Source organism: Haliotis cracherodii, unplaced genomic scaffold (genome assembly GCF_022045235.1).
Source record: "Haliotis cracherodii isolate W230 unplaced genomic scaffold, xgHalCrac1.p SCAF_15, whole genome shotgun sequence".
Taxonomy (NCBI): domain Eukaryota; kingdom Metazoa; phylum Mollusca; class Gastropoda; order Lepetellida; family Haliotidae; genus Haliotis; species Haliotis cracherodii.
Window position 1 is genome coordinate 10,598,094 of NW_027266270.1, and position 27,634 is coordinate 10,625,727.

Here is a 27,634-nt window from a genome sequence, read left to right on the forward strand (position 1 = left end):
TATTTCCAGTAGGTTCTTGTCTCTCACTGCGTACTAAACCCTGACGTCGCCATGTTACAACAGATACGAATAAGAGGTCTCGGTTTCTGGTCTTCGTGATTCAGTTCAACATGTTACCCTATAGACAAAGTATGGACGGATACTATAGACAAAGTATGGACGGACACTATAGACAAAGTATGGACGGACACACTTCGAACGGACAGAGTATGAAGGATTCGCCAACCACACACACTGAAAGTAAAAGGTATGGATGAAGAATAAGACATGACAGAGAGAGAGAGGGGGGGAGTGGGAGAGAGAGAAGAGAGTGAGAGAGAGAGAGAGAGATACTGCTCACTCACCCACTCACTGTTAGAGTGAAAATAATAAGTAGTAAGTTAATTCACAGCATGTTTCATTCAATGAATATGTTGAAGGTTAGATTCTGGAGGTATATACAGTAACGCGTGTACAGTTCAGTGCCGTTGACGTATTCCTTTGTCCTGATATGAGGGAAGGGGTATGTTAGGGTGAGTGACTTCAAATATATAAAAAAATTCTCATCGACGATATTTTAGCCATATTGAGACCTGAACTTGTCTCATGTAACTATTGTTAACATCGATATAACATGGACACCTGTCTTCGAAGAACGAGCAAAACAGCTTGATTTTCAAATCCAGTTTGAAATCATTAAAAAGTCCAATTCAGTGCTTCAGTCAAGCCACGCCTTTTTGTCAATCATACACATTCTATTTGCTGTATTTGCAGTATTGTAGTATTGTGCACATCATTCTTAGGAGTTCATTAGCCCAGCTTTGCATTTAACTCTTACAGCAAAACATAAAATGGAAGTGGGGAATAATGTCATTTGTCCAGGTTGCAGCAAGGTTCCCAATTATGCCACCTAAAGAGGAATGGTACCCCAATCTGCTTTGGCGTTCAAATAGGCTTACATTTGCCCAAACCAAAAGTAATGGTATCAGAAAGGCTTGCTGATATGTACAATGACTCCTTGGACTGAAGTCCCAAATTGCAAACTCTTTTCGAGTTTCTTTTCTGATATTGCTATGCCAGCCTCGCAGGATTATGTCAAAAGGATTTGCTGTAAAAACCAAGACAAACTTTTCTTGAATTGAAACATGTTAAATCTTCTGTCAAGACTATCTCAATAATATCCCATGTTTGTTTGCAATTCAAGTACGTATTTCTTTCTCGATTTCTGTGAATTACCGACCGTTTGGAATGTATTGCATCCAGACAGTTCAATACAATGTAAGAAACCATTTATCGTTTCCAGATCTCCAGTTGTGCCAGACCTCATTGACATAGTTGAAGAATGGGCAAGGAAACATTTCAAGAAAACCAAACCAGATGCAAAACTTGTTCATATGGATATAGTATGGAACAAGCTTAAATTTACTCCCTCTGACGTTCATTTTGAGAACGAGAAATTTGAAAAAGACCCTGGCGCGCAGGAACTACTCACAACAAGCTTTGAGAATAATTCCGACAAGACTCAATATCAAGTTTTCGAGGCCAGTGAAACATCCACTTCTACTGCTACTACAACTCTCGAAAAAGGATTTACTAGAGGAGATTCGGGTAATATTGTTCTCACTGTTCCTGACATGATTCGGGCTAAAGCCTCTCATTTCCACGATGAGATTGTAATCAATGAAGATGGGAGAAAAACTGAACGAACCAGAAAGTGGAAGGGGAAAACATCTTTTGATGCAATTGCTAGAAAGAACACAATTGTCCAGATGATGATTCTTCAAAAGGAATACCATTGTGATTTCACGATGACTGAGACTCTCCGTGGAACTGTCATTGTTAACATTACATTTGAAATCTCCAAAAATACATTTACTAGTACTTTTCAAAACCCAATTGCCACCATCTTTGAAGATAGGAAGAAATTGTTTCCTGAGTATGTTACTAGCGAGTCAAACCACGTCGTTTGGCCGATCAAAGGACATATTGCATTCAGGTACGGAGTTGAAGTGAAAATAAGGTATTGGTATGAAGACATACAGAAGGCAGTTGAGAAAAGCACCGAAGAAGCAGGTCTTGAGGAAGACAATGAGGAAGATGGCAGCCAAGTAGAAGAGGATGCCCTTACGACTGTGGACGTAAGTGCAGTTAGGCCGGATGATGAGAACACTAGTGACGTCGATAGTCCTAGACTCCATTTTGATGAGGCTTTGTTTGATTATTGAGGGTTTCACGTGTGCTCTGAACATCAATGCACTTCCAAGATTGTTATGGGCGTCAAACACCATTCACTCACTCACACACTCCTATTTTCGGACTCTTGATGCAATCTCAGTGGTTCATTAAGTAACAAGCAAGTTGTAGCTCTTGGTCTTTAGAAACACAATGATTTCACCAAGGTTTAAGTGGGTATATTTTTTCGCTGTTACGTCATCACGTTAACACCGAGCATAAAATAAGTGCTCACAAACAATGACCTTAGGACCTTTATCATATTGGACATGAGTAATGATAACAAAGTGGGTAATGATTTGATTTGAATGGAGAGAATCTAAAACAAGTAAGTCAAATGGTTGTTTTATCGCGTGTACCTTCAGATCTACGTAATTTGACTTTCACAACCAACACTATTTCCTACTTGTTGCCACTTTTCTTGTCCATTGAAACTTTTTTCTTATCTGTGGACCGCCTCCGTGGTCAAGTGGTTGAGCGTCCGCCCGGAGAGCGGAAGGTCGGTGGTTCGATCCCCGTCCAAGTCATAACAAAAGACGTTGAAAGATGATACTTGTTGTTCCCCTGTCTGGTGCTCGGCATTGAGGGGCTAAAACAAGGACTGGTCGGCTCGGAGTCAGTATACTGTGTCTGAGTGGGGTATTCATGTTAAACTGCGGCATGGTATCTCAGTGAGCTAGCACTATAAATCGGCATCAGTCCGGACTAGTACAAGCAGCCACACACACGTGCATGCACGTCGCTATATAAGCTATATAATCTTGGACGCGACGTTAAACCCCATTTCACCTCACCACCTCTTATCTGTGACTCATTATACATACTGTCAGTTGTTGATTATTTATTTTCATTTGAAACTATGTATACACTACAACGCAAATGGTTGTCATCGTGTTCTGTTGTCCAATTGCGAAGAAGCCGGTATTTTGATAAGAACTGTTTTGCATTTAGGATACCATGAAACAGCGACTTCCTTCATGGAGTGAGAACCTACTTTCCACACGTACAAACAGGACAGCAGGAGGTGACACTGCATCAGGGAGTGGAGATATTCTTCTTCCAAAGTCCCAGAAACGCCTTTCGATTCATAGTCTTAATTCGAGTATATCACAGAACAGCTTACTGGACCAAAGAGAACTTTGGAATTGGGACATGAGGTCGGTTCTTAACAGTGAGCAAGGTGCCATATCTGACGAAGCGTCTTCTGCGAAGCCTTCTGAAACATTTAAGCCATAGATCTTGTTCGTTAAATGTTAAATATTTCAGTGTGTGAGAATGTGTGGGAAGATTGTAGACGCCCTGGTTGTTTAGGGGCAAACAAACCAAGATCACAAAACGGAGGATCTTGGACTTGAAACAGCACACCGTTTGCATACTGTGATCAGTTTTTTTGGAGTGACCAGGCCACTGGTGTAGGGAGATGTTAATTTATGAGTAATTACATTGATATATTATGGACGTAACCAAATTAATAGTTTTTTGTTTAGTTTGTTTGGTTTGCTTTGTTGTACATTAATGTGTGTAGGAAATGTGTGTGAGGGATTTGGTTGTTACCTTTCTTTGTGTATATAAAAGTATATTTTAGAAATATGCCTGTGTTACATTTGAAGAAATGCTTTGATTTTTGTAAACTCTTTAAATATCATCTACTTACATGTTTCTACATCCTGTAAATAATTTTTTTACACAATTATGTTACATTTTCATCATTTCCATCTATATCTTTGCTTCACGTATGAAGCAAACGATGTATTATTTCGAAATTGTTGAAATCAGCCCTATACACCAGTGTAATCAACCCTAAGTAAACAACCGCTATTGCAATTGTGAAAATAAAAGCAACAGTCACAGGTATTAATTAATTGATCCATTTTTCACAATATTCTGATACCCTTTCTCTAGTATACATACCCATGATAACAGTAAATTGCAACAAGCACGAAAGCATACTGACTTTTCCAGAAGATGTGCACGATACATTCACTGTAAAAAGATGTATGTATTTTACTGTTTCAGACAAACAGACGTATGTATTTGTAGCTTCATGTTGTCGTAAAATATGTTGACTAGTTAATTTCCTTACATTCCATGCAGTATTTTGCTATCCCAATTTTCAATAGTTCTGTTTATTCGACATGATGAAGCAAATTTTATTTTTATGTGTTTATAATCAACTATTTCATCATGACAATGCAAATTTAACCCCCAAAGCATTCCACATAGATATGTCTAACTGGTGCTTATATATGTTACGTTTATGTTGTATTGATAATGACTGCTCAAAAGTCACGCACGTGTAATAAAATATACATGCAATATTAAACAAAGACATCAAATCAGCTTATTTATATTTAATATTATGACATTGTGCAATGTAGATCTAATTGAAGTGAGGAGAAAAAATAACATTCTTGATTTGTTTGAGTGAGAATTAGTAAAATCGTCATTTTAGAATGTGGAAATATAAAAGGCTAAGGTCTGATTAAATTTACCTACCATTATCTAATACACCTGAGAGGTAATCATGGTAATTAGCATCAAACATCAAAGCATCCATACAAAGTCCTTACACACCATGCATGACCCATATTGTAGATACCAAAATGGATTACATTGGATTCCATCTCTTTGATTTTGAACATTTATTATATGAATTTGATTACATATTTTGTTGGTAGTTGTTTCTTTTACAATTTTTGAACATTTGATCACACCTCTCTCACTTATATACCTACTTTATACTTGTCTTGCTGTCGAAATTCACGATGAACAAACTGACCAAATGTACATGCTGCATAAGACGTGCACATTTCACGTACCATCGCCTATTCGTATATATATATATGTAGTTTAATAGTATTCCATTTGTCTGATGTCTTTATGTGCGTAAGTGAAGTAATAACACCTCAGCACTAGGTGAAATGAAATGGGGTTTAACGTCGCGTCCAAGATTATTGCACTTATATAGCGACGTGCATGCACGTGTGTGTGTGTGTGTGTGGCTGCTTGTACTAGTCCGGACTGATGCCGATTTATAGTGCTAGCTCACTGAGATACCATGCCGCAGTTTAACATGAATACCCCACTCAGACACAGTATACTGACTCCGAGCCGACCAGTCCTTGTTTTAGCCCCTTAATGCCGAGCGCCAGACAGGGTTACAACAAGTACCATCTTTTAACGTCTTTTGGTATGACGCTGCCGGGGATCAAACCCCAAACCTTCCGCTCTCCGGGCGGACACTCCACCACTAGGCCACGGAGGCGGTCGTCTCAACACTAACCAATGTAACCATCAGACAAGTCAAAAACAAAGGTAATCTTGTCGTTGATAGGTTGGTTGGTTGGTTGTTTAACGCCGCAACCAACAATATTCCAGCTATATAACGGAAGTCTGTAAATAATCGAGTCTGGACCAGACAATCCAGTGATTGACATCATGAACATCGATCCACGCAATTGGGACCGATGACATGCATCAACCAAGTCAGCGAGCCTGACCACCCGATCCCGTTAGGCGCCTCTTACGACAAGCATGGGTTGCTGAAGACCTATTCTACCCCGGATCTTCCCGGGTCGTCTTTGATAGGTATTTAGGAGTGGGAAGAATATGAAGACATGAAAAGTTTATGGATAACAAGTTCTTTATTGTTTATAACGACGTTTCAGGGCTACTTGCTCCTTCATTTTGTGAATGAGTTGAACATGAGGATCTGACGTTTCGTAGTAGATTCTAACACCATTATCAAGCAAATTTGCTTGATAACGGTGTTAGAATCTACACCGAAACGTCGCCCAATTGTAATAAAGAAGTTGCTCATCCATAACAATTTTGTCTTAGTTACCATTCCAACTTCTTAATAAAATAAGAAGTTATGAGGATCCGGTTGAGCACCTGAAGTATACGTTTGAACTCACACCAAGACAGTCAGACATTTGAATTCATTACAGCGTTAACAAACATATATAATCAGTTTGCCTTTTGAATGTCTATTTAAAAAAGGGTACCTAGAATATATTGTTCTTTCTGTCAAGGAAAGTGTGATGTATGCCTTTAACTGTCCAGTTATATTTACGTTAACCTGATAAGATAAGGCAATCTTGTACACCTCTGTGATACCAGTAACGTCAGATTCTTCCCAACATGGTGTCGCAGAAGGTAGGTGGGGTTAAGTCGAAACATGAAATTACATTCCGAACGTAGTGTAATGGCACCACCCGAAAAACTGTAGACACTATGTAAACGATATGCATAAAAAATATCTACATGAAATGACATACAAACTAAGAACACGAAATGGCAATCGAAGTCTTTCCGAACAACAACTTGGCATAAAAATACAACATTACTTGCATCTTGTGACGAGACTGATTGGAAAAACAGGACATACCCTAATACTGATATAAGTACTATATGTGATTATGTCTAAAACAAATCTTTCACATTCATCAAACACATTTGGTAGCAGGTTCCGTGTACATCCACATGATTCAAACAAAGCCTACACTACATGGACTACATGTCACTTCATCGCAGTCTACATCACCCGGGGGCACGGGTGGCCTTTAGTCGTCTAAGGCGCCGCGATTCGCTGTGCAGAGTTGCGTCCCTTGGGCACGCCAGAAACCTATGATTGTGGGTTCGAATCCCGGTTCGCCCAGATTATGTATCTATGTTTGTCAGCACCATACCTGTGGTCGTGGGTTTCACCAAAGTGGTAAAAGTCTGAGACCTGCATCACTTCGGGCTTTCCTCCCACATTAAGCTGACACGCCGCGATATAACTGGAATATTGTTGAAAGCGGCGTTAATCCCATCTCACTCACTCACTCACTACATCACCCACCTGTATTGTGATATGTATCAATAGCATTGTAATCTACGTGGAGATATGTTAGCAATAGGTGTTCTTTTTATCAGCCCCTCCATTTGTACAATTGTGAATTCCCACCATCTGAGAATACTTCCAAGCAAATATGGTTCATATAGTCATCTCTTAGTTCCAGAGGAAAAGTCGTTTAAAGCAGTATTGCCAAATTACCTTTTTAGCCCCGCCCCTCAGTCCCCAGAGGTGGGGTTGGGGTTCAGCCATCCATTTCTCCAATTTGAATTCCCACCATTGGAGAATGAGTCCAACCAAATATGGTTGATATCTGTCTCTTAGTTCCAGAGAGGAAGTCCTAAAAAGCAATAACGCCAAATTACCCTTATTTCGCCCCGCTCTTCAGCTCCTCCATTTGTACAATTTTGAATCCCCACCACCTAGTCCAGAGAAGAAGTCGTTTTTTGCAATATAGCCAAATTACCCCTATTTGGTCACGCCCCTCAGCCCCTTGGGGAGTCAGCCCCACCATTTGTACAATTTCGTGAATTTCCAGTCAGTGGTTCAGAAGAAGAAGTCGTTTGAATAAATTGTTGACGCACGGACGACGGACGCCACGGTATGGCATAAGCTCAACTTGGTCGCTCGGACCCGGTGAACAAATAAATTAGTTTGACATCTGTCAGTTTTCAAGAGTGACGTGTCGAGTGCTCTCCTTTCATTGACACTGTTCGATTTTTATCTCCAGATGCCTCTGGATTCAAAGTTTGCTGCACTGCTGGTGCTCTACGTTGGCTGTGTATCCCCATTTCTCCTACAACCTGATGACGGTTGCCCAGCGTCTTACCCATGTCGCTGCCAAGGGGACAGTATTCAATGTGGTCAAGCCCAGCTCAAAACTATACCCACCTTTACTCCATCACACAAGTCATGGACCCTCTTCCTCAACTACAACAGCATCTCTGTTATTCCAGATAATGCATTCAAGGACATCAAAATCAAAGAATTAATCATGGACATGATGAATCTATTGAAGCCTGTCACCATTTCTAATAACGCCTTCCAAGGGCAAGAAGCAACCTTGAACAAACTCAGTATGGTAAACTGTGGACTGACCTCTCTTCCTCCAGCTTTCAGAAAGCTCAATGCCCTCACTGACCTGGCTCTCGATGGTAATGCCATTTCTCAGTGGGACGACAACGCCATGAGGACACTCGGGAGGGGCCTGACTAGATTCAGTGCCAGGTCCTTCTCGGGGACTTCTTACGCGTGGCCTCGTCAGTTTGCTTACATGAGAAGACTTGAATTCCTGGATCTATCTTACAGTCCGCGTTTTGTGCCAGATTTGGACAAGTTCGTTGTTCTCAATGACACTCTTACAAAGTTAATTTTAACCAGTATGGGGATGACTGAGGTGCCGGACGTTTTGAAACATCTTCCAAAGCTGACGGAAATAGATATGGGTAAAAATAAACTAACGGAAAGAAGTATCAAGACGGATTCATTTACTTCTCAAACTAAACTCCAGTTCCTTACAATCTCCTACAATCAGCTCAACGCGATGCCAGATGGACTGTCAAATCTGAAGACTGTCACCTACCTGGACATAAGCGGGAACCCAATGACCACGATGGATACCTCGAAGCTTCCCACGGGTATTGTACGCTTGATTGCAAACCATGGTAACTTGAAAACGATCCCTGCAAATCTTCAACGGTTGACGAAGTTGGAAGAGCTTAACATGTACACCAACCACATCGCAGCTATCGGTGAGAAGGACATCAGTCATCTGCCCAATCTTAAAACAATCTTCTTGGGGCAAAACTATTTGACCTCACCCTTGTCTGCCAATGCGTTAAATGGTGACACAAATCTTGAACAACTCTCTTTGGAGTTTAACAGGCGTAATAATGTAACGTTCTCCTTCTCTATTATCCGCTCCTTACCGAAGCTGTTGTACCTGACGGTAGAGCACCCAAGATGCACGTGTTCCGCTGATGTGCCCCAGTGGTGGAGCGGGCTCACAAAGAAGCCGGACCTGTCAGGACACTGCCTCAACACCTCCAAAAGGATGAAGGACTTGCTGACAACCTGTCAACCTTAGATATTCCGCAAAGCTTTTGCGCAGGTTCTGGTGATATCATGTTCAGAATAAATACCTTGTCTTCCCCAGTCCTTAATTGTAAATCCAGTGCACTGAAAACCGAGGTGACGCAGATCGTAGATTGTTTCTGTTTTACGAAACACAATGGTATTGGCATGTTACGACAAACTAAGACTCATAATCAGCATCTGGGATTCGAACCCGACTAAAACCACTGGGACAAGCGTACCCCGACCACGCCTAGTGTGTTCCCACTTCACGTGGAAGTTACCTAACCTTCCATGAGGGTCACCTGTAGTATATCCGGGGGGCTTGTGGTAAACTGGAGGAGTGAGATGACGGTCTCCAACAAAAGGGTTGGGGAGTTAGGGGTTGGAGTGTGTGATTGGGGGGAGCTTGTTAAAACCATACACAACGAGTTAAACCTGTTTCCAGAGATCCAGTTCTAGTGAATGAACTGAGTTGAAATGTTGATGTAACAAAAAGTATTTTCGGTTATAATTAATTCTACCCTGTTATTTTATATAAACAAATATATAATACACACCATGACTGTCATGTAAATGTTCGGCCTTTGTAGGGTGCGCTTACATAAAGTGAATTTATTCGTACCAGTATTCAAATGCTATTCACTTCCACTTGTAGTAAGTGTGGGGTCATACACGTGTTGTGTGTCACTTACAATGTACATACATACATATATATATATATACATTTGTGTGTGTGTGTGCGTGCGTGCGTGCGTGCGTGTGTGTGTGCGTGCGTGCGTGCGTGCGTGCGTGCGTGTGCGTGCGTGCGTGCGTGCGTGCGTGCGTGCGTGCGTGCGTGCGTGCGTGCGTGCGTGTGTGTGTGTGTGTGTGTGTGTGTTATTCACATATCACCTTATGCATACTATTACCTCAGCATGTTCACACAGTGTCGTCATTAGTATCAAAACAACTGTCATGGTGTGTTTGAACTACGCCTTTGACATGTACAGTCTAGGAATACCCAGGCTATACACAGAGTATGACGTGCTGTGTTTTCAGAAGATCGTTATTTGCAATAAGAAACATCAATTGCATCGAAATATGAGAGTAATGTTACATTACATTACAAGAGCGGTGATCTTTAAATTATAAAAGTTGACATTAGAAGAAGCGGATGCCCAAAACGACAGAAATGTACGAATGTTGTTTAACAATGTCTGTCTGTCAATATTGTTGTCTTGACCAGGCTTGGCCGTCGTGTTCCGTCCCAGACGGGTCTCCTTCAGTTGGTAGGTAGAATCTAGAATGATCAACTCATCATAATAATGTTCCTTGTATGGGATTCGCACAATGGCTAATTGCTGTAAAATCCGTCTGGTATATTTCCTTACACTTGCACGGGCAGCATTGTACACAGTTTTAATTAATAAATTTCTGGTTCATTGCTGAAATAAATATTTCAATACAGTTTGATTCCCCATATGGGTACAATGTCTGCAACCATTTCTAGTGTCTCCCTGTCGTAATGTTGCTAACAGAGGCGTGAAACCCTACTCACTCACTCACTCACTCGCCAAACCTGCGTCTGTATCATTCTTTGGTTAAAGTTTAGATCGAGTTGACGGACGCAGTCACAGAAGTATGAAATGTTCTCACATAGATTTCCCGTTTAACATGGAAATAAGCAGAAGACTAAAGGAAACACCTTTCCTTGGTACTCGGTATAAAGTGATCTATCTGCTCAGGGGCGGTCGGGTAGCCTAGTGGTTAAAGCGTTCGCTCGTCACGCCGAAGACCCGGGTTCGATTCCCGACATGGGCACAATGTGTGAAGCCCATTTCCGGTGTCCCCCGCCGTGATATTGCTGGAATATTGCTAAAAGCGGCGTAAAACCATACTTACTTATATCTGCTCAAAACTACTTGGAGATGAATACCTTGAAACTAGAGAACGTCAGCTCGATTCAGACCATTGAACTTCACTCCCGGTTCTCCCGGTACATTCGGACAAAACTGAAAACAGGTGTCACTGGAGTGAGTGAGCTGGGTTTAACGCCGCTTTTAACAGTAGTCCAGTTGCTAGTATATCACGGCGTGTCAGCTTAATGTGGGAGGAAAGCCCGAAGTGATGCAGATCTCAGACGTTAACCACTTCGATGAAACCCACGAGCACGGGTATGGTGCTGACGAACCGGGATTCGAACCCACAAGGGACACAACTCTGCACAGCGAATCGCGTCGCCTTAGACGACTGGGCCACCCGTACCCCCAGGTGTCACTGGATCAATGTAAACTTTGGGGGGCACGGGTGGTCCAGTCGTCTAAGGCGCCGCGATTCGCTGTGCAGAGTTGCGTCCCTTGGGCACGCCAGAAACCTCGTCTGAGACCTGCATCACTTCGGGCTTTCCTCCCACATAAAGCTGACACGCCATGATATGACTGTAATACTGTTAAAAGCGGGGTTAAACACAACTCAACTCAATGTAAACTTTGGTTCTCCTGGGCCGACACATTCTCCAACTTCCACACTCGTTTACAATGCCACAAATCAGTTACGTACGCAAGGCCCAAACGAAAAACACGGTAGCTTCAAATAACATAAGCAAACAGGGCATCACACGAACAAAGCATCAAAACATGAGTGGGGAATGAACATCCCTCTTTTTATTTCCTGTGAACGTTACAAATACAGGGAGCACAATTCATATAACAAGTTATCCAACATGTACCTGAAACATTACTGACAATGTTAAATAGTCCGATTATCTCCTTACTTGTACATACGATTACCTTCTTTATTTCACTTTAACACAGAATTTCATATTTCATGGGGTCCATCCTTTACATATCGGGGTGGACGGGGGACGGCCGTAATATTTGCTAGTGTAGCTATTTGTAGCGCTATGAGCATCCACTTGGTGAATGGAATCTGGCGCATTATAAATGCACTTATTATTATCATTAGATAGGATACTTTTCGGCCACTGCTTCAAGACAGGCACTTGCTCTCTGTGTAAAAAAACCGAATATTTTCCATTTTTGTTAGTAATTGTACAACAAGTAAATGTCCATTGTTAACATCAATAAATAATTTCATTACGTTAGTCCAAACTAGTCACTGTTTTTAGAATGCTCCCCAGTAGGCAGTTGCTCTTGTGCCAGGTCCATTTCTTGTGATACACCATATGTTACATGAAGTTTACCAATAACTGACCACTTGACCACTTCTCCCTCAACAAAGACACAGTTTGGGATGTATATTTCACGTCGGTCTATTGCGTCTCCGATGATAGTTGCGATGTCATTCTCAACGTGAACCACATCGTTGGTAATATTGTCGACAACATTGACAACGACCCGACCCTGCATACATGCCATGGTTCTAAAGCAGCATCTGAAACGTTTTTCAAAGACACGTACCACGGCAGTGGTTCTTCGCATAGGTGGCGCTGTCACGCTGTACTTGATCACCCAGGAAAGAGAGTTGTCTACCCTGTTGCCTTCCTCACTAGCAATAAATATGCCGTTGTTAAACGCGGCCGCGACGTCTTCGGGAGCCGCAAGTTTTATACCCACATCCGCACCGCGACAAAAACCTCGTTTTACCACAGCTCTCGCCGTAGCCGATGTCGTGCGTTGTTCTATCAGCTTATTGTTATGGGCGACGTTGGTGTGGTTATCGTAATTGGCATTGAAAACCGACGTTGATCTTGGTGTTTTGTAATCGTGTCTTCCAAAGAAATACGTTGGCTGCCCTGTATTGAAATGGACGCCGTCCCACACGACGTGTAGCTGGTAGTCGTCGTAATCGTGTTGTCCTTTTGTTTGAACAAACGTTGACCACGCCCAGTTCTTTACGATGTCATCAAGGTTCGTCAGTTTGCTCGGCATGTTGATATCTAGGTCAAACAATAATTGACTAATTATGAAATGAGCTCAAATCCTACATGTAGAATAAATTGTTGTTGTTAAAGATGCCTGGTTAGAAATGCAATATACTTTGATTGGAGAAAAGAAATGCCCCAAATATCCGTTGAGAGGGTATTAATGGTCTTTGGCAAAAGAGCTAAGCCAGAGCCTTTCGGTAAAAACAGGTTCCTTGGAATGGATCGCAAAAGATATCTTTGCCACGTGAAATGAAAATGTCGCAGCGCAATGAGAGTTGGAAACAAGTCTTTCGGTTGCTACTGACTCGTTCAAGTCAAGGCGGAGAACGAAGCTGTGATACATATTGCATGCACACCACACACTGTGTGATAACTTACTGTGATAATTTACTGTAAAAAAATTACAAGTGAAAGATAATATTGAAGTTAAACTCTGGTCTTGTAGCGACATAGTGCGATAATGATAATAAGTTTGTCGACCCGTGAAGATCCGGGGTAGAATAGGTCTTCAGCAACCCATGCTTGCTGTAAAAGGTGACTATACTTGTCGTAAGAGGCGACTAACGGGATCGGGTGGTCAGGCACGCTGAGTTGGTTGATGCATGTCATCGATCCTAATTGCGTGGATCGATGTTCATGATGTTAATCACTGGATTGTCTGGTCCAGACTCGATTATTTACAGACCGCCGTCAAATAGCTGGAATATTGCTGGTTGCGGCGTTAAACAACCAACCAACCAACTTATCAGTTTGTCAGAGCCATATATATAAGTGTTCTTTGCATTTCATCAACGTTTATAACGTCTAAGACCTACATCACCTTCGGATTCTCCTCCCACCTTAAGATGACACGAACTGAAATGTCGTTCAAAGCGGCTTTAAACCCAACTCACTCACTCACGTCACGAACGTGTGGATCTTCACTTAATGCCGACCTAGAGTTAGGGTCTGAATGTAAATACGTTCACTGTTTAGAGCCTACTTTCATGACGACAAAGCTTAAACGTGATCATATCTTAGCCGCAGTTTGATTAACTTGGCAATTGGTATTTAAGTAATGTGAATATACAAGCCGAAAATATTTTGTCATGGTCTTCCGAAATGTATAATTTCTACAAGAAAATATTATTTTGGAAATATGAAAATCTATTTAAATTCAATGTTTTGTTCGTGTACTGATATTCAAATAATAAAAGACGCATATGTATGCTCTTCATATCATCAACCAATAGCAATAAACCTAAACGTACGTCGATTTCGGACGTGTCGACATTCACGGTCATCATAGCCAGTGTTATGTATAGACACATAAGGGCACTGTACGTGCTATGAAGTGTCCCGGGGGACTCCTGGTCACAACACATGTCCAGCAACCTATATCATGTACGTGGCGACTAACTGGATCGGGTCATCAGTGTCCTGGTTGATTGCATGTCATCCCGAATGCGTGCTCATAATATCAATCACTGGTCCGTCTGACCAAAAGTCGATCATTTACTAGCAGCGATTATATAACCGGAATATAGCTGGATCCGGCGTTGAAAAACAAATAAAGCATAATATGAAGTCGAAACATAAGTATTACATTTAAAGTATGACATAAAACAACAAAGTGTTAAACATACCTTAATGACTTACGTACCGAATGTACTGTAAACCTGTAAACCCGGGAGCTGTCATACAAATAAGCACACACGTCTGAACATATTACAACATGTGTAAGTGCGTGAATACCCAGTTTCAGTTATTTAAAGTGAAAGTAGAGGAAAACGATCAGCTGATGTCAGATACGACAGCTCTATATAAGGAACATCCACGGGTACACGTCACGTCCACATGCACGCTTCACGACAACAAAGGACCGGTATCAAACACAACGTCAGTTTTATTTATATCAAGACTTACCAGGTATTGCGTTTCCACGCTGACGTACATGGGGAATCCCCTTACCATGAACATCTGGGTCAGCAGCGTAGCCATGTCTACAGATTCTCATCAATGGACTGGGCTCGGCGTTACGTGACTCACAGTTTTAGATATCGATTTGTCTGAACTGAACGCAACGCAAATCAGGAGAAACTCTAACAGCTCCACGATATAAAGCATGTTCTCGCAAAGCTCACCAGTCTTAGAGACATTACAACTGAGGCGTGTTCAGGAGGGCGTGCGCTCACGCGTGCGTACAGTGAGACATTATGACGCCTTCCTGAACTGAAGGCGCGTACTCGCTCTCGAGGCACAGCATTCAAAATGGCGTCGCCGGGTGATAGGACGCTCTACTCAAGTTGGCGTTAGAAGAATTCTCAAGGCCGGCGGAGGCTATGTATGCCACATATTTAGATTACGCCCACACTGCTCTCAGTGTATTATCATAAGACAGAAGAGGGATCAAAGCCCCACTTGGCACAGTACGCATAGAGGACTATCTATGTAGAGGCGACCGTGCCTCGATATAGCGACCCTCACTTCCGAATGAACAGAACGGCCTTTGAGGTTGTAATATTATTTCCAGTTGTGAATAAAAAGAAAAATTGTCAAAGCTAGAATATCTGATACCTTCCGCCATAAAGAATGTCCTCGATGACAGTTTATAACATTTTTTACGTGCCGTTAATAAAATATTAGGGGATTTAGGGCGGGGCTTTCCCAAAACAACGACCTTGGGTGGGTAGCTTAAACCAACTAAAAACACTATCATAAACCTGTCGTAATCTTTATCATAAAAGATTACAGTTAAATATTACTATGAACATGATAAACTACTTAAGGCAAATTAAAACTTTACTGTTTTTTAATCATGCTTTCACAGTTCCAGGGCCTGCAACAGCTTGAATTGGTTTTTGTTGTATTATGATCTCTCATGGAAAGCTTTGTAGACTTATCTAGTCCATCTTCCAGAACTAAATGATGATGTTTCATCGGAATTGTGTATGACCAGACCTTCTGAAACACTGCAGTTTCTGTTCCTGCATATACCCAATGGAGTAGCTGAGTCAGCTCCTGTATACCACATGGAGTACCTGTGTCAGCTCCTGTATACCACATGGAGTACCTGTGTCAGCTCCTGTATACCACATGGAGTACCTGTGTCAGCTCCTGTATATCACATGGAGTACCTGTGTCAGCTCCTGTGTACCACATGGAGTACCTGTGTCAGCTCCTGTATATCACATGGAGTACCCGTGTCAGCTCCTGTATACCACATGGAGTACCTGTGTCAGCTCCTGTATACCACATGGAGTACCTGTGTCAGCTCCTGTATATCACATGGAGTAGCTGTGTCAGCTCCTGTATACCACATGGAGTAACTGTGTCAGCTCCTGTATACCACATGGAGTAACTATGTCAGCTCCTGTATACCACATGGAGTAGCTGTGTCAGCTCCTGTATATCACATGGAGTAGCTGTGTCAGCTCATGTATACCACAAGGGGTAGCTGTGTCAGATCCTGTATATCACATGGAGTACCTGTGTCAGCTCCTGTATACCACATGGAGTACCCGTGTCAGCTCCTGTATACCACATGGAGTAGCTGTGTCTGCTCCTATAAACCACATGGAGTAGCTGTGTCAGCTCCTGTATACCACATGGAGTAACTATGTCAGCTCCTGTATACCACATGGAGTACCCGTGTCAGCTCCTGTATACCACATGGAGTAGCTGTGTCTGCTCCTATAAACCACATGGAGTAGCTGTGTCAGCTCCTGTATACCACATGGAGTAGCTGTGACTGCTCCTGTATACCACATGGAGTAGCTGTGTCAGCTCCTGTATACCACATGGAGTAGCTGTGTCAGCTCCTGTATACCACATGGAGTAGCTGTGTCAGCTCCTGTATATCACATGGAGTAGCTGTATCAGCTCCTGTATACCACATGGAGTAGCTGTGTCAGCTCCTGTATACCACATGGAGTACCTGTGTCAGCTCCTGTATACCACATGGAGTAGCTGTGTCAGCTCCTGGATACCACATGGAGTAGCTGTGTCAGCTCCTTTATATCACATGGAGTAGCTGTGTCAGCTCCTGCATACCACATGGAGTAGCTGTGTCTGCTCCTGTAAACCATATGGAGTAGCTGTGTCAGCTTCCGTATACCACATGGAGTAACTTTGTCGGCTCCTGTATACCACATGGAGTAGCTGTGTCTGGTCCTGTATACCCAATGGAGTAGCTGTGTCAGCTTCCGTATACCACATGGAGTAGCTGTGTCAGCTCCTGTATACCTAATGGAGTAGCTGTGTCAGCTCCTGTATACCACATTGTGTAGCTGTGTCAGCTCCTGTATACCACATGGAGTAGCTGTGTCAGCTCCTGTATACCACATTGTGTATCTGTGTCTTTCAAGACAAAACTTTGACTCATAGCGTTTGTGATGTTTTTTGGGGAACACTTGTCTCATTAATCTAAACAGTACACCCACATCTTGGTCACCTCAAATTGTGGGTATTCATGTAGCAGTGTTTACTTTCACATTTTTGCGTTTAAGCATAAGTTTGAACTGTCTTGAAATGTATTTATTTGAGAATATGATATGAATACACTGTTCGATTTTGGCTATTTACAGTTCCATCGTTCAAGACCTATCTATATAAATATAGGATATTCAGTATTCGTGCAAAGCCTGAACGAAAGAAAGGTCGTCGCACACACACTCACACACGTAGACTATTTTTTTATCAGTATAGGTGTAAACTCAAAGCGTGTAGGCCTATAGGATCTAACAGAGAAAACACAGAAAGAAAGCATGTTCCGTTATTGTACATTCTGCCGTTTTGTCTAATCCGTTCACTCTGCTACTGACCGAGTCTTAAAGAGTCTACAGCACACAGATACTGTTGCAGCAAATGCTACCTCTACACAGCGTTTCTGATACTAGTTGAAAAGGTGTCCTTACCTTGGGAACATCATTTGTGTACACTTGGATGGACAAACAGTGTATAGAATTTTGTATTGTCTTCGTTTCTTATGCACAGTTCCATCTTTTGCACAATATTGGACGCCATCTTGAATGACAAGGCGAACTACCTCCCGCGCTTGATAGCGAGTACACGCAAGCGCCCGCCCTCATGAACACGTCTCAGCAGCTGTGACCCGTTGATTTTGGCCTGCCGATTGAGCTAAACAGATCTTACCTGTGCGAACCAAGTGAAGATTGTTCCTGCCTATGAACGCATCATGGACAACATCCCAATGAGGCAAACTGAAGCTGCAAGGTGTGTACGTTGATCATGTTCATCTCCAACGCAATTCATAGATCTACTCACCTATTTAATTTTCAATCGCGTGAGCCCATCCAACCGTTGAATTTACTTCCGTGTTTGGCGGCAGCCATTTTGTTCAAGATCACCTATCGATGCATGTGTGATCTTCATATGAGACTGTGCCACTCATATCTGAGTTTAGTTATACGCAGTTATACTACATAAGTTATTAGATGCCCCGTTATGCTCTACTGGGAGATGATCCTGTGGAAGAGGGTTTGGGAGCTTTTTTTAAAGTGTAATAACAGGGTGATAATATTACAATCCAACTCGTACACTCGTCCAGTTCACAGATGTTGACTGACCCATTCACGAGTACATCTATGGTGATGTAATGTATACGGTATAAGGGCATATCATCTTATCATGTTTCTGGGGGCACGAGTGGCCCAGTTGTCTAAGGCGCCGCGATTCGCTGTGAAGAGTAGCGTCCCTTGGGCACGCCAGAAACTTATTATTGTGGGTTCGAATCCCGGTTCGCCTCGATTATGTTTCAAGGTTTGTCAGCACCATACCCCTGCTCGTGGGTTTCACCGAAGTGGTAAACGTCTGAGATCTGCATCACTTCGGGCTTCCCTCCCACATTAAGCTGACACGACGTGATATTAAAAGAATACTGTTAAAAGCGATGTTAAAACCCAACTTACTCACTCACTATTATGTTTCTCATTCTAGTTGGAAACTCAACAAACATTGTAAATAATTTGTTTTCCCTGTCAACATTAATATTGTGCGTAAGGTGATGCCATGTTCTGAATAAAACAGACAAATACAAGAGGCCCATAGGGCCTGTATCGCTCACCTGAATATTTACGCAATCATGACAAAAAAATACATTTGCATTGTACACGTATATAATACTTCAATTATTTCGTAATTTTGACTCTGTCGGCATTTAAAAGGGGTGGATAGCAAATCTGACAGCATGAACGTGTATTTCTCTACATACAAATTAACATAAAGATCTGAACCGTTTCCATGTTATGATCCGGGATAAATCATATTAAAGGTATTATTCTCTTCATAACAAACAAATGTATACAATGTATCTGTTTATTATAGGGTGGGGATAATATCGGTTTGCATGTTATGGTCAAGGTTCGAACTCCTTTGGGAGTGCCGGACAGATGAACAGAAGGGCCAGCCCTAGGCATGCTTCCAACCAAATATGGTTGATATATATCTCTTAATTCCAGAGTAGAAGTCGTTTAAAGCAATTTAGGAAAATTACCCCTATTTGGCCCCGCCCCTCGCCCCCTTGGGGGGTCAGCCCCACCATTTGTACCTAGGGATGTTTCCAGTCAAATTTCGTGAATTTCCAATTAGAAGACGAAAGGCAGTACTGATAGTGTTTTTTTAAGGCGAAACAGGCAGTCTCCGCCGTCTCCGTCTAAGATATGTCTGTTATTAAAAAATGAACTAAAAAATATTTGCGTCCTGGTAAAACTATGCATTCAAACTTGACGTCATATTGTTCTCATTACGTATATTGCTGAATCAGTTTTCAAATCGACGTCAGAACTTGAGCAATGTCATTCATTTTGCAGAATTTTAATCCATTCCCAAAGCAATCATTGGAAATTATGGATTGCTCGATAACAAAATTAATGCTTATAAGTTGAGTTTGTCTACCCATATTTTCAATATTTCTGCCGTGATTTCCTTAACTTTAATCTAGAAAATTTACCATTTCAGATCCAAAATTGTGCCAGATCTAACTGACATTGTGGAGGAATGGGTACTGGAGGTTTACAGGGTATCTGGGGATACCGTAAAACCTGAAGATTTGGAAATACAATGGGACAAGGTACACTTTGACACAACTAGTACTAAATTCACAAACAAGAGATTTGCCACGGACCCTGACCCACAAGACGTATTCAAGACAAGCTTTCACAACGAAACAAGCCATATCCAACATCAAGATTTCGAAACCAGTATAACATCAACTTCAACGGCCACAACGACCTTGGCATCAGGATTCACCCGCGGAAAGTCAGGCGAAATTATGCTGAGTGTCCCTGAATCTATTCGTACCGAGTCGTTGTCTTCTTTCAGCGGGAAACTTGTGATGAATGAAGATGGAGAAAAGACTGAAAGAACCCAAAATTGGAAAGGAAAAACGTCTGTTGATGCAATGCCTTTCTCAAAAACTGTTGTTCAGACGTCGATATTACAGAAGATATTTTTGTGCGATTTTAACATGAAGGTAAAAATTCATGGCAAAGTCATGGCTCGTATTCACGAAGACAGGCAGAGAAAAAGATACCTAGCAAGTGATATTGTAACCATTCTGAGGGATATGAAAGATAATCGAAAGTATAGGGCCATATTAGCTGACCCTGATATCAAAACAAAACACATCGAGTGGCCTATAGCTGGACAAATATCATTCAAATATGGCGTTGAAATAGTGACACGTTGCTGGAACGAATCTATTTAGCTGTTAATGCTGAATTTTTGTCAAAATTATTTCATTTGGGTTAAAGCACCAAACTTGGCACACTTATACTTTGAATCGTTCCGAACATTTCCCATCAGCAGTGCCCCCGGGTGGTAGAAAAATCCAACATGGCCGCACACATAGTTGAAATCTCTTATGATGCCCATCTATACTCATTATATCATGATTATTTTGCCAATTTTAGTAATGGACCAGGTATATAAAAAAATCCTCAGTGAGAGATACACAGTCTCGAGAATCCCAACCAATCTCAGACCATCATGTCTTCAAAGCGTGAAATCTAGGGACACCACCTCATGAACACAAAGACACCACATGGAAACGTCAATCCCAGTTTACTTGTTATTAAGCAAGAAAACGTGATCTTGTTGACACATGTCACAACATGGGTTTGTGCACCTGTGTAGCACAAATTGTGTTCCCACAAAACTAAACGGACATTATCTGCTGTGGCACCAGATCAGACTCATTAACAAGTCCATGATCTGGTGAAAGGAGATGGAGGTACAGTTGGTTGACTGAAACTGCCGAAGAAGACTTCTAGATGCCCACGGAAATCAAAGACAGTGTCACTATTTCATGCCTTACGTGTCATGTATTTCCTGGAACAGCACACAGTACGTGAACCGACCAGGGAGAAATGTATGGAGACAGGTGCTTGATAAACGCCCCAGACTACCGAATCCTGCAGACAGGGTTTGGGAGAGGACACGTGGTAATACATAGATGTTCCGTTTACACAACCGGTCTAAAGTTGGCCCTTTGCCATTGTGAAGGAAAGATCTCCCTGCAACTGAATTTTGGAATCGTAAACACATGCTTTGACCTTATATATATATGGCCATACTTAAGTATGAAAGTCGACATAGGTTCATTGCAATAATGTCAATAAACTTAAACATACATTCCAGTTTTTAAGATATGAATCCATTCCCACATGACTATTGGTGATTTTGGGGTGATCTAATATAATGGATACAGTTCACTTAAAATCAATTAATGAAAAGATTCTCTCATTATATTGTTCTCTTAAACACGACATTTTAAAAAAGTACAAGGTAGAATATGTATTTGTAAACCACATATGAAATAATAAACCGAGCCATGATACTAATAGATCATACACAGGTTTGAATTACATGCAGCATTGTTGCGATTAATCGAAAATGCATTACAATGATAATTTGTATAAATTGACCAGATAACGATGAAATATTGAGTATAGATTGGTATCATGAGAGATTTTTAACATGGTAGCGGCCATCTTTGATTTTCAACAACCAGGGGACGCTGCTGAGTTGGATCCATATCCAGAAATGTTTGAAGTGGTTCAATATATAAGTGTGCCAAGTTTGGTGCTTTTCACTCAACGTGCACACTTTTTGCCTTATTCGACCAACTAATATGATATGAAGGAGAGAAGACCGACGAGATGGAGGTTCCAGTAAAATACTTCTGCACCATCCCCCATCCCTCAGTAATAGAGTGATCATATCTTCTCCATAAAAAACAAAAACAATTTGATTTACTTGTCAAAGTTTATTAAAGTGATGTGAATATACAAGGGCTAAATATTATTGTCAAGGGGTTTCAAGATGTTTAATATATTATTTTTTAGAATATGAAAATCGGTTCGTATTTAATAAAATGTTTCTCTACTGAATGTTTCCATTATGAACGAGTTGCAAGACGCAAATAATTTTGTCAAAGTCTCCGAAATTTAATTAATTAATGAATTAATTAATATTAATGAAAATATGAAAATAGATTTTTATTCAATGTTTTGTTCGTGTACTGATTTTCACATTATGAAAGATACTTAAATATTATCGAACAATAATAATAAATGACAATTTTGAAAACCTAAACATACGGCGTTTTCGGACGTGTCGACATTCACGTTGATCATATCTAGTTTTATTTATGCACTAACTCGTCTAAGTTCAAGACACATTAGAGCACAAGGGTACGATGTTTGAAGCCCATTTCTGGAGTCCCCCGCCGTGATATTGCTGGAATATTGCTAAAAGCGGCGTAAAACCATACTCACTCACTCACTCACTCAAGACACATGAGAGCACTGTACATGCTATGAAGTGTCCCGGGGGACTCCTGGTCACAACACATGCCCAGCAACCTATATCATGTACGTGGAGACTAAATGGATCGGGTCATCAGTGTCCCGGTTGATTGCTTGTCATCGTATCCCGACGGTGTGAACATTGCTCATAATATCAATCACTGGTCAGTCTGATCAAATCTCGATATTGTGCGAGCAGATGATATAACCGGAATATAGCTGGATGCGGCGTTAAATAACATATTTACTATGAATTTGGAAAATACTCGATTTTGATTTGTAAAACAGAGGTATCAAATCACAATAAACCCCATCTGATTGAAACAGCCGATTTGACGACCGCACCAACGTGGAAGCTAATATTTTTAGAATAATACTCCTTACACAATCATTGCCGGAAGGCATATACTTAAATACTTAAATGTACAATTATAGGATACCAAATTTAAAAAATGCCGTTATTGAAATATTCAAAGAATATGTGGGAATACAGTTCGACCCGAAAACACGATAGACATCTACAAAGAGAATGTATTTCAAGTTTTGAGGACAACAGAGAGCAGAGTCACCAGAGAGTCATCTTTTGCGTCACAATGAGCGGTATGACGTCATAAAGGCTTCCTTTGTTTTCTTTAGTGGCGCCCACCTCGTGTTGGCTTACGAAGTTGCCGTGCTACATGCTTTCAGTGCCTGTCATAAGTTCGTGTCAATTACCCTGTAACCTGCTTGAGCATATAGAGCGCCAAATTCTGATCGACAACCCACTCAACACACTGAACTCAATCGTTGCCACTTCACTCAATATATTTGCTAACACCAAAGAGTAAGAGTTTGGTGTAGTAATGATAGAATGGAAATAACCATACTGTGTTTTCAATGTAAATCTAGGTTACCTGTAGATTCTACCGCGCTAAATTTAACATTTGAAACATCACACTGCGCGTTCGGTCCCAATGTCAATTTAGTGCGTTTAAATCTACAGGTAACCCTACCTCTACATTGAAAACACAGTACGTTTGTCTTCTAAACAAGCATGCTATGAAGTCGGAACTTGTTATACATTAAACTATGATATAAATCAAAATATGTTCAGCATTCCCGAATGGCCCATGTACCGAATGCACTGTAATGCTTCTAGAACATGTTATCTGTGTCATGCAACACTGCAATAAAATACTAAATATCGTCACTGATCTGTTCATGTATGAAAGTGTTTGAATACCTAGTTGTGGGTATTAAAAATGAAAGTAGGGAAACAACCATCCGCTAATGCCTGCTACGATAGCTCTATATTAGGACCGGTGTTAAACACAACCGTCAGCCCTATTTGTATACAAAGACATACCTGTTATAAGGTTTAACATTGCGTGACAAGGGGAATCCCCGAACTATTGACAACTAGGTCAGTAGCACAGCTATGTCGATAGATTCTCATCGACAGACAGGACCCGGCGTTACGTCCGCTCAAAGCTTTAGATATCGATTTGACATTCCTGCACGCTTCGCTAGTCAATAGTAGATTTTTTATGGACGTGTTTATTTACAAAGATGAGGAAAAGTGGCAATATAAGAAGTTTTACGTACATACCTATATTTGTTTATGAAGCAGCTAAGCAAATATGTGTTAGTGTGTACGCGTGTGCGTGACTTTGTGTGTGTGCGTGTGCGTGTGCGTGTGTGTGTGCGTTTGTCCCTGAGTGCCGATACCTGTTGTGACGATACCTATAAATGATTCATTAAGAGACAAATTCAAAACTAATGCCATTTGACACATCGTCTGATATTACAACACAACATTAACCAGCTAGACGCGCGACAGCATCTGCACACATACTTGGGGTGTTAGTGTCACTCAGTACATGTATTCTTCACGCTGATTTATTCGTCATTAATTCCCAGTAATGATTATGTTTTGTTTCCAGTAAGCATATCGCAGCATGAGGCAGAATACACTATTTTTATACATAGAAACCCCTGCGATTAACCACACAGATATGAAAGTGTTGATGTCGTCCCTTATCTAGTGGGGAATACCTCTAGTTGCTGATGCCATAAATAACGTGACATGGACTCAACATATAGAAACACAAGCTGTCATAGTTGTCTGATATCTGACATAGCTCGAGTATATAATGTATGGTGTCACTAACCTCATCAGTGTTAGATGGATGATATTTCAACTGTACCGAACGTCTCATGATGCAACAGAACATGGCTTTTGAGGCTCCGATTCCTTCAGGTAGGTAAATGAGTGAGTGAGTGAGACAGCAGTGATGCTAGTAATATTCAAACTAAACTGCCGGGGCAAAGAAATATACACCCATGTTTGATATGATAGCTACAAATGAAACAAACAAGAACTGCTTATTCGATAGTGATGAATTTGAAAGGGGTATCAGTTAAGTTTTGGACCTTAAGTTTGCAGCGTTTCTGAGGCTGTTTTCAGCCGAGTAACGTTTTGATAGTGAGTGAGAATGGTTTTACGCCGCTTTAAGTAATATTCCAGCAATATCGGGAACACCAGAAATGGGTTTCACACACTGTAGGTAATCGAACCCGGGCCTTCGGCGTGACGAGCGAACGCTTTAACCACTAGGCTTCCCCACCGCGCCTAACGTGTTGTTAACGTTTGTAATTATTTGGTCAAATTTAATTTTCAATCAAATGTATATTTTCTTTTGCTCGGCAGTTGATGTGGTGGTAATATGTACATAAATCAGTCTGAAAACATTATAATTTAAAGTTACTCGTTGCAGATACCAGAGGAATTAGGGTCATACTTGTTTATGCGTACGTAATATCCCGAAAAAACCTACATAACTTTAATGTCATGGCAACGATTTACACAGTCATACGCTGATGAAGTCCTTGAATGAGCTAAATTACTTAGCATAGGAAGTTTGTTTGTTTGTTTGTTTCTTGGCGCCGCACTAAGCAATATTCCAGTTACATGACGGCGGTCTGTAAACAATCGAGTCTTGACACTCCCGTCATTGATATCATGCATCAACCAAGTAAGCGAGTCTGACCACCCGATCCCGTTAGTCGCCTCTTACGACAAGCATTGGTTGCTGAAGACCAATTCCTCACGGGTCTGGCATGTTAAGAAGATGTGACCGTGTTATATAATTTAAATATGATTACAACTAGATTACTTCTTCTCGAAACAATAACAATGACTTGTGATGGATGATATTCTTTAAAGTTTCAGGTAGGTCCACGAAAATTACAGACATTGGCACGATGTTCAAGGAGTGGGCCTGGACAACCTATCTCAAGACACCCAGACAAAAGTTCCTGTCCAGAAAGCTGAAGATTGAAGAAGTTGATATCCAGTTGAAGTGGGACAAGGTGAGGATCACATCGTTAAGGCCAGAATACACGGAAATGGAAACGAATGACCACCGAGTACATGTCTTGTATGACTCCAAATATCAAAACAACACAGACGAAGACCAAGAACAGACATTTAGAACTGAGAAAGAGACGATTTCCACAGCCACCACCAAACTTACAAAGGGTTTCTCCAGGGAAATCAACGTTGGCATCGAACTGACACTTCCTCCAGATCTTCCCCAACCTTCCAAAGCGGAGGCCAGCTTTGGACATCGACTGTATGTGGATAACGAAGAAGAGAACACTATTGAAAATAAGGTGAAGTGGTCTGTGGACACAAAGATCACCTCAAGACGTAAGCTGGTGACTGTAGCTGAACTGGCAATAGAGGAAACAAGTTCCAAGTATGAATTCTCGATGGACGTGAAGCTGAAAGGGACGATCTTAGCTGTGATACATGACGCCCGGGGCCAGAGAAGACATGTCATGACTGTGCAGGGGGATGTGGCTACCGTTTTGGGGGACAGGAAAGACAAAGACAGATTCGGTAAACTTTTCAATGTACACATCAACAACTCTCGTACCGTCACCTGGCCTGTGACCGGATCTCTTCACCTTAAATACGGTGTGTCACAGACGGTCAAGATCTTTCAAAGAACGTACCTGTGAAAGAAGCGTGAGGGTTAATTATGGTCTAGATTATCGGCAAGGGTATGTGGACAATATATTCGGGCTTGAGTCCTCATATGGGAGTTATTCAGGAAGCCAATTCTTTGTGCCGCCCATTGAGAATGCTGGTTAATGCATCGTACATCCAAACCTTGTTATAGTACCAATATCAAGCTTCGGCTGTCACAGTCAGTAGATACAGACATTATCAATCAATCAACAAGCCCTTGGGCCCGGGTTGAGACATTATGAATATATCGTGCCTTATCCCAGATCTGTCAATTCAATCCTGGAGCATCATATTGTCAGTACTTCATGGGATTGTACACATCACCTGTTTTGAAGTATTGTATATTTATTCGGCATAGAGTTCTAGCGAGAGGGAAAACATCACCAACTTCGGCTTTCATCCCTAGTTATTATTAAATGTATCCATCATTAACGAAAATCAATCATCTATTAGTCTAATAATGTGAAGCAGATACAAATTATTGCCATTTACTTAAAAGGAAACCTGCCTGCTTAATGTAACATAAATATTCTATTGATTTTGCATAAGAAGTGCCCCATCTGTCCCCTTGCCAAAGCTTTGTTTTATACTCTTATTTTTACGCTAACTCCTGGTATCATCACTATTTGATAGTGATTCCTAAAAACATGCTTATGATATAGTACGAATCGCACAATCGACTCTGGTTTTAGCAGAGATTTCTATTGAATAGGTAAAGGGTTTTGTCGCTTTAAGTATGCATTGTAGTCTTTGTCATGTGGCCTTTGATACGGAATAAACTTCTTCATCATCATCATCATCTTCTTCTTCTTCTTCTTCTT

At 41.3% G+C, this 27,634-nt stretch overlaps 4 protein-coding genes across 5 annotated transcripts; 3 read left to right on the top strand and 1 right to left on the bottom strand.

The window, feature by feature from the left end:
• The first annotated feature begins 75 nt into the window (after nucleotides 1-75).
• Nucleotides 76-4,484, top strand: LOC139461792 (uncharacterized). Its single transcript, XM_071243261.1, has 3 exons — nucleotides 76-247; nucleotides 1,283-2,117; nucleotides 3,163-4,484. The coding sequence occupies exons 1-3, from the start codon at nucleotides 111-113 to the stop codon at nucleotides 3,445-3,447; spliced, it is 1,257 nt and encodes a 418-aa protein (XP_071099362.1). The 5' UTR covers nucleotides 76-110; the 3' UTR covers nucleotides 3,448-4,484.
• A 1,852-nt stretch (nucleotides 4,485-6,336) lies between these two features.
• LOC139461793 (leucine-rich repeat-containing protein 15-like) lies at nucleotides 6,337-9,198 on the top strand. Its single transcript, XM_071243262.1, has 2 exons — nucleotides 6,337-6,369; nucleotides 7,782-9,198. Exons 1-2 carry the CDS (start codon nucleotides 6,355-6,357, stop codon nucleotides 9,135-9,137), a joined length of 1,371 nt encoding a protein of 456 aa, XP_071099363.1. The 5' UTR covers nucleotides 6,337-6,354; the 3' UTR covers nucleotides 9,138-9,198.
• A 2,643-nt stretch (nucleotides 9,199-11,841) lies between these two features.
• LOC139461795 (uncharacterized) lies at nucleotides 11,842-14,696 on the bottom strand. 2 transcript variants are annotated; one of them, XM_071243263.1, is made up of 2 exons: nucleotides 14,635-14,696; nucleotides 11,842-13,004 (listed from the first exon to the last, which is right to left on the bottom strand). In XM_071243263.1, the coding sequence occupies exon 2, from the start codon at nucleotides 12,994-12,996 to the stop codon at nucleotides 12,217-12,219; it is 780 nt and encodes a 259-aa protein (XP_071099364.1). In that variant the 5' UTR covers nucleotides 12,997-13,004; nucleotides 14,635-14,696; the 3' UTR covers nucleotides 11,842-12,216. The 2 variants fall into 2 exon arrangements, with proteins under 2 accessions (XP_071099364.1, XP_071099365.1); XM_071243264.1 differs by having other exon boundaries at nucleotides 14,618-14,651.
• A 10,223-nt stretch (nucleotides 14,697-24,919) lies between these two features.
• Nucleotides 24,920-27,581, top strand: LOC139461796 (uncharacterized). Its single transcript, XM_071243265.1, has 2 exons — nucleotides 24,920-25,037; nucleotides 26,004-27,581. Exons 1-2 carry the CDS (start codon nucleotides 24,995-24,997, stop codon nucleotides 26,801-26,803), a joined length of 843 nt encoding a protein of 280 aa, XP_071099366.1. The 5' UTR covers nucleotides 24,920-24,994; the 3' UTR covers nucleotides 26,804-27,581.
• Nucleotides 27,582-27,634: the final 53 nt, after the last annotated feature.

Bases quoted from the DNA above. Each gene is read 5' to 3' on its own strand.
- LOC139461792 (XM_071243261.1), top strand. From the start codon at position 111: ATGTTACCCTATAGACAAAGTATGGACGGATACTATAGACAAAGTATG. The intron at 248-1,282 runs GTATGGATGAAG...TATCGTTTCCAG, and splicing joins ACACACACTGAAAGTAAAAG to ATCTCCAGTTGTGCCAGACC. The intron at 2,118-3,162 runs GTAAGTGCAGTT...TTTTGCATTTAG, and splicing joins ATGCCCTTACGACTGTGGAC to GATACCATGAAACAGCGACT.
- LOC139461795 (XM_071243263.1), bottom strand. From the start codon at position 12,996: ATGCCGAGCAAACTGACGAACCTTGATGACATCGTAAAGAACTGGGCG.
- LOC139461796 (XM_071243265.1), top strand. From the start codon at position 24,995: ATGATGCAACAGAACATGGCTTTTGAGGCTCCGATTCCTTCAG. The intron at 25,038-26,003 runs GTAGGTAAATGA...TATTCTTTAAAG, and splicing joins TGAGGCTCCGATTCCTTCAG to TTTCAGGTAGGTCCACGAAA.